The 9,526-nt window shown below is 42.5% G+C and overlaps 1 protein-coding gene across 1 annotated transcript in view; it reads right to left on the bottom strand.

The window, feature by feature from the left end:
• Positions 1-1,444: 1,444 nt before the first annotated feature.
• The window catches only part of CFTR (CF transmembrane conductance regulator), a 91,853-nt gene continuing 83,771 nt past the window's right edge, over positions 1,445-9,526 (bottom strand). The window contains exons 24-27 of the mRNA XM_055712242.1: positions 6,878-6,967; positions 3,396-3,568; positions 2,916-3,021; positions 1,445-1,651 (exon numbers count right to left, since the gene is read on the bottom strand). Coding sequence (XP_055568217.1) covers positions 1,445-1,651; positions 2,916-3,021; positions 3,396-3,568; positions 6,878-6,967 — 576 coding nt within the window. The remainder of the gene's footprint in view (positions 1,652-2,915; positions 3,022-3,395; positions 3,569-6,877; positions 6,968-9,526) is intronic.

The raw sequence follows: 9,526 nt of genomic DNA, 5'->3' as shown, positions 1-9,526 counted from the left end.
CCTTCCTCTGCCAAGCTGCTGCCCGGCGGAGCAAAGGAGGCTGCGAGGGACGGGCGGGCGAGGAGCGTGCGGAGGGAGGCGGCAGCCGAACCCCGCAGCACCACCTAGTGCCCCCGGCCCCGCCTGTTCGCAGTTACTCTGGTGATAAAGAGAATATTTATTCAAAACTATAGTCACCTGTTCGGAGAGGCAGCAATGACTGCAATGGAAGGAGCAGAGTCAGTCCGCAATGTCTGCACCATAGGGGGGGGGGGGGGGGCGGCGGGGGCGTTGTAACGTGTCATACAGGCAGTTGCTTTTTTTTTTTTATTTAAAGGAAAAAAAAAATTTCTAAACCGTCTGTATCACTAGAATAGTGCACAAAGACAGCACTGGAAAGTACCTGGCCTAACTCTGGGGCTGCCCTCTTTAACAGTTCTATCATGCGACACTCAAAAAAACCAACACCCAACAATCCACATGTAAAACTTTTTGTACAAATATATTTTTCTTTATAGTACATAATCACTTTTAAAATACATCATTTCCTTAGTAAATGTTTGCAACAATATTAAAATAAATAAAATATCCTAGAGGAAGTTCAGTTTCACCATAAAACTGCAAACCAGAAGAGTATAAAAATTAATTTCATTATGAAAGTCTACTTCTGAGATGTTTCTTTTTTTATTTTATTTTTTTTTTTAGGCCAGGGTAAAAAGCGTGTAAAGGTGCCAGACCTGCGCTAACTCTTACAGTTCCACTGCCAGGAGAGTCCCTCCCTGGACACTAATGTCAGCCTGCACTCATCCCACTGCAAGTGCGTGCAGGGGCGGGTTGACGGTCCCCTAGGTTTTAAAAGGAAAGACCAGTTCCCCCTTCGCTGTGCAGATGTGACAGATGTCGCCTTGTCTCACCTCCACGTGTGGAGTGGTGAGCTGTTATGAAAGGCCATTTGGCCTTTGTCTGCTAAGTTGAAATTACAGTTGCTGCATGGAAAACAAAGAGGAGGAATTTTTCTGTGCGTCTTGCTGATATTGTCCCTTAAGTTGTTTTCAAGGAAGCTTTCTAGTTCTGATTTTTCTATTTTCCACCCGGGTCTCTCATATTCTTCCTGCTGTCTTGACTCTCACCCCAGCAAGAACGTTTCTAAAACTTTTCTGAAACGATTACGTCGGGCTAAGCAGGTTACTTCTGCTTGCCATCTTGTTTGTACCAAATCAGAGCAGCTTTTCAAAGGAAGTCTGGTTTTACCATTCCAAGTGGCAAAACTTCATAGAATGTACTAATTTGCACACGATTAACCGTGGAAGGAAAGTAATTCCCAAACGTGTGTGTAGTCACTGCAGCGATCATGTCCTGCAAGGTTCAATTAGTGCGTGGCTCCCGCAGGTTCAGAAGTGCTGGTCCTGTCGTTGTGGGACACTTCTGACAACTCACTCCACAAAGAGTGTGCTCACACTGTGTCTCACAGCCTCGTCTCCTGCACTTCTTCTTCCGTCTCCTCCTGCAAGGCAGTGATTCTGGGGCGAGGTTTGCGTTTACTGGAGTTTCTGTGGTGTACTGGGAGTAGCTTAAGGCGGTCGGCATGGCTGATGGCTTGCCTGAAGGAGCTCTTTTCGTTCAGCAGCTTCTGAATCGATTCATACTGCCGCAATTTATTGTCCTCAATTACCTGAAGAAACGGTATCACTCTCTTAAGATGGGTAACAGTGGTGCTGACAGAATTTAACTAACACAACTAATGGAGCAGGGAAGAGACATGAAGACATAACAGAGATTTTCTTCTAACAGGAAAAGCCCAATTTACAATTGCAGTTTCTAATTTCTAGTTTGCAATTTCTAATTACAACCATAAAACCAGGCATTAAAATTGTAACATGGAGAAAAGGTGCCTATTGCACAAGTTACAAAATGCCGTTCGGCTCGCTGGTTTCCCCTTGTGACTTTTTTATTTATTTTTTTTTTACCTCTGAGAACGTTTGCTGACGTCTCCAGATACCACGGCATTTCCCCAACGCTGCTAAACTGCCCAGTTAAGAAAGCGCTAACTGCATGCAGAAACCAGAGCTGTATTGCAAGCAGAGGGAGAAGGCTGCCAGCAAGGTGCCAGGCCGCCTTTGCTTTCTTCTCCCCAAAGAAGGAAGCACACGTCAAGGAGCAGCGCATCCCGAAGGACGAAGGATGTAGAACCTGCTTATTGATTAGCCTGCTTCATTTTCAGGCTACATTCTTCCTGATGTGCTAATACACACAAGCAAATATACATGGAAAATGATGTTTCACTCTGCTAATCAAATGAAGGTCCCCCCTCATGGAAGAGTCAAGAAAATACAGCAGAAGGAACCTCATTTTTAAGAACAATTACATGACTTGCCTTTTCTTTCATTCACTAACCACTTTTGTATAACAAAGAAAGTACCCCAGGACTTCTGTACTTTGTCACCTCGATTAAATGAGAAGGGAATATGTAAGTGGTTTGATGAAAGAAATCAGCGATTCTGACCATCAGATGTCTTTCCAGGAAACCCCTCCCCCCCGCTACAGCCTCCTGTTGCTCCAGGGCAAGCGCAGCCACTCCTGCATTTGCAACGGTAAAGCCCTGTGAGATGCTGGGATTTTTCTGGAGCTCCTGAGCCAATCTACAATACAAGGCACCTGGATGAGCAGTGGGATAACCTACACCCCTTTCCTTCTGGTTGAAAGAAGGAATCCAGCTCTTCCATAATGTGACCCAGCCCATCTGAACACAGGTGTCTATGACAGCTCAGGTGAAAGAGCAAACAGCAGCCTGCTGCTCTTCTGCAGGTGACCGAGTTGCTCAACTGCCCTGAATGACCTCACCAATCCAGCCAGCTTCATCGTTTCTGCTTGGTGCACTTTGCACGTTCATCAAGCGTAATGAAACAACGATATGTGAGACTACAAGAAAGGCTCACCAAAAACCGCTGGCACTCCAGCATCGCCTCCAGCCTGTGTTCAGAGAGTATCACCGTGCAGTTGGCAAACGCATGCTTCAGGGTCTTCCTGATCACTTGGGAGGTTCTGAAAGGCAAACAAGCGCTGGCGTTTCAGACTGCAATGTACGTGCTGGCCCTACCCATTACTTTATTGATGCTATTTCATAGTTTAGCTGTGTGTTGTAAAGCTCACGTGCATGGACATCAACACTCTGCGGTCTCTCAGCATGCTGCATTTCTGCCACAAATCAGCCATATTTCTATATATTTCATATATCAGCTATAAATCTAAGGTTGTAGCTAGGTTTCCCTGATCCCCCATGCAGAATTACTAACATACGTTACTGAAATCCGGTTTAGTAACAGACCAGGCCAGTTACCAAAGGTCTCTTTAGCTGGTGCTGCCTCACTGATTTTCTTATTTCACATTAGAAGACAGAACAAAGGAACAAAACGTACACAGGGTCCAGGTGAGCACTCGGTTCATCGAGCAGCAAGATTTTAGCTTTGCTGAGAACTGACCGGGCAAGGCACATCAACTGTTTGTGGCCATGGCTGAGGACACAGCCTCCATCCACCAGAACGAAATCAAGTTGGCCTGGAAATTGCTCAATTACAGACTTCAGCCCAACCTGCCAGAAAGAAAAAGGACAGGAAAAATTGGTGAGATACAGTCACTGCTGACTGTGCGTGTGACAACTAACGCCTTTCATTTCTGGCAGTGAAGAGAACACAGAAACGGATGAAAAGGAGAATCTGTCCTATAAAGACTACAAGCTAGTAGCTGGATGATGTGAAAAGCACAGAAATACTTGACTCTTACAATATGCTAGCATTTATGTTGGGAAGCTGATAGTTAATGCTCGATTTGTTTGTCACATACGACGACTTCTGGCATTTCAACCAAAACATTCTCAGCTAGCAGGCTAGAGAAAGCAACATATTTGAAATTCTTTATCCAGTGGTGATGTACATCATTGCAAATGTTAAGGAAAGGGATTTTTGCAAGGAAACCAGGCCTCTCTGGTTACTAGGTGGGTAAAAAGAAATGACCAAAATTTGTATGCTACAACAGCATACAGCAACAGAGAAAATAACCCAGGTCACCACAGTTGTTTTTTCTATAGCTCTGAGACCATTTCCATCTGCTCCTTTTTGCTGCCCCAAAGGTATTGTGCACTTTGTTTATACTAATGGCATCACAGGCTTCCCCCTAGCATCGGTGACAAAACATTTAGAGCGGTGCCCATGCCAAGTGAAGCTGCTTCCCTTGGACCAGCAGCCAGAATCCGGCCCAGGAGATGTTCTCTGACTGTTTCTTCCAGTGCTCCTTTTTGCTGTCACTGGGGGACTTTGTACACCTCAAAGCAAAACTTTGCATCTTCTACAGGTCCAAACTGACTGTGTTCCTGGGCCTAAGCAGTAGCATTTACAGAGAAATTTCTGTAAAATACGAGAACTAGGAAACAAACATGAGTTGCATTGCTTCAAAAAAAGGTTATAAAAATGAAATGCAGCCCTAGTAGTTTATGAAGAGATCCCTTTGTGTTTGTTTTAAATATTACTGATCTGCAATTAATTTGCATTCCAGGGCAAAAAAATAGTAGTGGAATTCACCCTTTGTGTTTCCATTTTACATGGAAACCATATTAAACTGTGGTGCACGGGTATGTGCATGGTGTTTCCAAAGAGTTTGTGCTTCATTTATAAGCAAATTAAGGCCAGTGCTTTGTTCCTCACCCCTCTTTTGAACACACATCGTGTCCTTTAATGAAATTTTACATCTAATGGCTGGGAAAGATGCTTTCCTCTTAAAACTGTACAAGGTCTCTCTGTGTCCCTGTAGGGTCCAGACAGCTGACTGCAAGAGTAAAACTTGGCCTCAAAAGTTGACGCAAGTCCAACAGATTCAAGCGCTGAAATATGGGAGCAATAAAAAGTGAAACATCTGACATCTGTCCATTCAGCGCCTTGCTCTCTCCAGCTGATTCTGAGGAGCAGAACAAGCTCATGCTGGTCTCAGCAGGATCCTCTAAATCCTAGCAGCCAACACGGGTCAGGGAAAAATTGGCAGCTAACTTTCTTTCTGTGCCATGCTCCAGAAATTATACTGACTCACTGTCACTAACGAGACAGATTTCAAGAGCGTGAACTTTGTAAACAATCCAATCACTCTTTTATATTTGCTTTGCAGTCTCACCTGTGCAATGAAAACCTCTGTATCACATACAGATTTGCCAGACTCCTTAATGATAAACACTTAGGTTAGGTTTTTGTTTTTTTTTCACACTGTCATAAATGACGTTTAGCTCTTTGAAATTCCAGGCTCAATTCACATGTGCAGTGAAAACAGTCCTCAAAAGCAGAAGGAAATCTTGTCTTTTTCAAGAAAGGGTATCTTAATCCACACTCCATTTTTCCCCCAGCCTCAGTGAAACAGCACTGAGCAGCCCATTGCCTCTGCTAGGACCAGCTGAAAAGCTGCTGTCGCATCGTTTAACCAAAAAAGTCACGATGTTTTTATTTGACAGTAAATTACTCCTAGAACGTGTCTGCTTGCCTCTTTTCCAAATATAGGCAAGAAATCAGATAAAGCCAAGAGAGCAAGCAGAGACACAGTTAACCTCCTGGATGGGAGAGGAAGAACTTGGATCAAGTCCCACACTTGTAAGCATTTTCTGATACCTGAGACTTGCAATGCACAAGGAAAATGGCACCGATTCGTTGTGGAGTCCGTATTAATTAGGTAATCTGTACCTTGGAAGTAGGCATCTGTGTTCCCGGCTGCGGCCCTTTCCCTAGCTCTCCTCCGCCTTCAGGTGCTACGTACACCTGTGCGATGTGTGAAGCGCGACCAGAGCCAATAGGTGGCATCTGACAACCGTACTGCACGGGGAAACGGCCACCAAAACCTGGGCCCTAGCATCGCGGAATCCGAAAACAAAAAATGTTGCGAAAACCTCAACATGCAATTACAAGACGACCTTCAGATCCATAAAATCTACGATTCCACGATACTTATTTGCTGCCCGTGACACAAGCAGGGTGTAAGCCTGAATGCAGTGTCAGAGCGCGCTCCTTCTCAGCTGGCGTTACATCGGCCTAAGAACGGCGATAACTGGAAAATATTTAGAGGAAAGATTTTTCTAAGCAGAATATAAATATTTCCTATTGCAGAAACACCAATCTTTTTTCTAGGAAAGACCACAGGCATTTTTCACTTTTTTTTTCTGGTCTCCAAAATGTTTAGTAGTCACAGAATCACAGAATCACTTCAGCTGGAAAAGACCTTACAAGATCATCGAGCCCAACCGCTAACCCAGCACGGCCAAGTCCACCAGTACCCCACGTCCCCGAGCACCACATCTACACGTCCGTTAAACCCCTCCAGGGATGGTGACTCAACTGCTTCCCTGGGCAGCCTGTTCCAACGCTTGACAACCCTTTTGGTGAAGAAATTTTTCCTAATATCCAATCTAAACTTCTCCTGGCCCAACTTGAGGACATTTCCCTTTGTCCTATCACTTGTCACTTGGAAGAAAAGATCATATTTTGGTAGAAAAATGTATTTCATATATACGGCAAAGCATTAAAATGAAAAAAGATTACAGAATGTTTTGCTGTATCAGCTTCCTCTGATTTTTTTTCCTCAGGGTCACTCAGCGCAGCCAAACATAAAACTCCGCCTATGCTAAATCACTGCATGAGTAATCCAGACTGTGCTGTATGGAAGTTTATAAATTTTTTTAAAAAAATCTGACAAAGGCACCTCTTTATTATGTAGCAAGGAAACATGGTTTACAGCACAGCGTTACCTTTCCTCAGCACTTTTTTCTTGTAAGATTCTGTATAAATGTAATATATGACAATCATTTGACCTACACTAGACTCTGCTGTAACCACTTCACCAGAAGGATACAAATAACATCAAGCAGCTTTACCTCCTCTGCGACTTTCCATATTTCTTCATCTTTCCATTGCCCATAAGGATCCAAATTCATCCGAAAAGTTCCAGAAAATATGAACACTTTCTACAAGGAAAAAGATATACAGACACAGGTAGATAGATACCCTAAAACATTGTATAAAGCAGTGTAAATTGTAAAGCATACAGAAAAAAGAATAACCTTCTGCAATTACCAGATAGAGCTTAATACACATTATTAAATTTTTTTAAAATTATTATTCAAAAAAAAAGGTATTTTAAAAATCCTATGTTCAGTTTTTGGCAATTGTCTTAACAAAAACTTAACCAAACTTTTCTGAATAACTGCAAAAATCACATTTCAGCAGTTTTCAGAATAAAAGATTTCCACTTTGGAATAAGACTTTTAAAAGCCATTTTTGATTCTTTATTATGGGATAAATATTAAAAAAAAAATATCCCTAAACCAATGTGTATGTTCCCACAATTTTGTTCTAAAAGAAGAAAACTGTTGGGTATTTGTCAGTATTCAGGGACATTGTCCTAAGTTGTTTTTCATTGGTGAATTTCTCTTTGCCTAATCAATTGTAGCCAAACATATACCAGCATCCTTCGGTTACCTGACATTTCACCATGTCCCAGTCCTATCTCAAAAGAGGTTTCTTTTTTCTCTTTCACTGTCACATCACTGAGACGTGACACAGCATGACCTGATTCACGACTGTTGCAGCAAAACTCGCTCTGATCATTTCTGAAAATTCCCGACAGATGCTACAGCCCGTGCTCCGTCCCTGCTCTGCCCTGTGCCTTCCTTTCAGCACACAGGACAAAGTGGATGCATCTTTCCTAGCCTAGCACTGACAGCGCATCCTTCCCGCACTGAAGTTTACTGCTTGGTTCTGCTTTTCTCATCATTTTAGGCAAGCAGATTTCAGTGAACATCCCTTAAATACACGGGTTTTAGCTTGAAAAGCAATGACTCAGACAAAATTAAATGTTTATTTAATCTCTTTTTACATAGGGTGGGTGTGTCAGATTCTGGTAGAAGTGAGGTTTTTCAAGAGATACTGAAGTTGCACAACATTTCTTAAGAGATAAAATCAAGCTGTTGCTTTCTGTGCTGCAAGGTACGACGGCTGCTTGTAGCTGGGAGAACTTGGTCTCAAAGACTGTCAATGCATTGTTGAGAAATATTATCGTTTGGTCACTCTTTCCTTGTACATACGGAACAAATACCAAGAGGAAAGATGTGAGACAATTATTTTCCTCTCTTTTGTGTTTCTAAAGAAAATATTTATTTAGAGAAAATGTGTTGACATGCCAGTGATTCACAGCCATGTCATTTCTTGTAGTCTTGGTAGTCGAACACTACCAAAAGCAGCGAAGGACTGGCTGTACCAGCAGAAAAGGGCTGAGAGAATATACTTGGCAAGTACTTTCCCAGAGTTTGGCTTTAAATTTCCACCTAATCTAACCTGGGAACTTGGGCATTCTTTCATCAGATTTCAAAGTGATTTATACATATATTTACATAAATAATTTAATTATGATTAATTAAAAGTTTAAACATGGCAGAGGGAAAAAAATCATTAATTAATTTGCTTAATTAAGATACGTAAGCCGTTGCAAATAACTTCTTTGGTGTAACAGAGAAGGAAGTACCTGATTCAAGAGAGCAGAGGAGAAAAGCACTGCACTGTGGTGCCCTGTAGCCAGTGGGGTGGATTAAAGTGCAATGGTACCAGTCACTGCAGTGCTGGCGACTGGGCTGCAGCGAGGCAGCAGCACACGCAGCTAGAAACCATTGAAGTACTTTTGGTAGAGATTAGAGGGGAAGAGTAGACTCTTGCCTTTATAATAATTACTGTTAATAACAATGAATGCTTCAGTGAAGTACAGCGCAGTCCCTTTCCCATGCCCAGCACTAGTTTGGTGGCGTGAGTGGGGCAACATATTTGCAGCAGGATTAGATTCTTCCAGGTAAGTGGGTGCGGTGGAAACAATAACGCCGTGGAAACAGTGTCAGACACGGGTTTGTTCACACTTTGAGCACCATACATTTAACTAATGGAATAGGTATTTTCATTTCTCAGTGGTAAAGAATAGTTAACCAAACAAACCAGTTTTAAAGAAGATAGGGCTGAATAACATTCCTGCTGAAGTGCAACAGGCAGAGAAATAAAGGGAACGACTTTCTTTTGAAACTGCTGTTATTCCTAATAACTGTGCTTTCAAGAAGCAGGGCACTAAAAGCAAGCTATTTCCAAAAGTACCTTCCCCCCCCACAAGGTAAATATTTCATTGTCCTGAAATCTGGTACCTACCTCTCCATTTCAACACCTCTCTCCTCCCAGCTCATTAGAAACCACATAGGGTTCACTTGAGTAAATATCATGTGAGTTACACGGGCAGTTTAGAGTTCACTTAAAAAGAAAAAAAAAAAACAACCCCAAACATTCTTAAAAGCTAGAAGTCTAAAGTGAAAAAAAACCCGAAACCCAAAGTCTCATGGACTTATGTGTTGTTTATAAATACTGAAGAAGTAGAAATAAGGAGACCAGTGGAAAGGGGGATGGATGGCTTGGGAGACCGGCAGCAAATCTGGAACCATCTGCTTCTCTGTCACTTGCTCAAATTCACCCAGATTGATAATAGGCATGATCAT

This window comes from Falco cherrug, chromosome 5, assembly GCF_023634085.1.
Source record: "Falco cherrug isolate bFalChe1 chromosome 5, bFalChe1.pri, whole genome shotgun sequence".
NCBI lineage: Eukaryota > Metazoa > Chordata > Aves > Falconiformes > Falconidae > Falco > Falco cherrug.
Note: the sequence above shows the minus strand (reverse complement) of the source record. Positions and strands in the feature narration are given on the sequence as shown.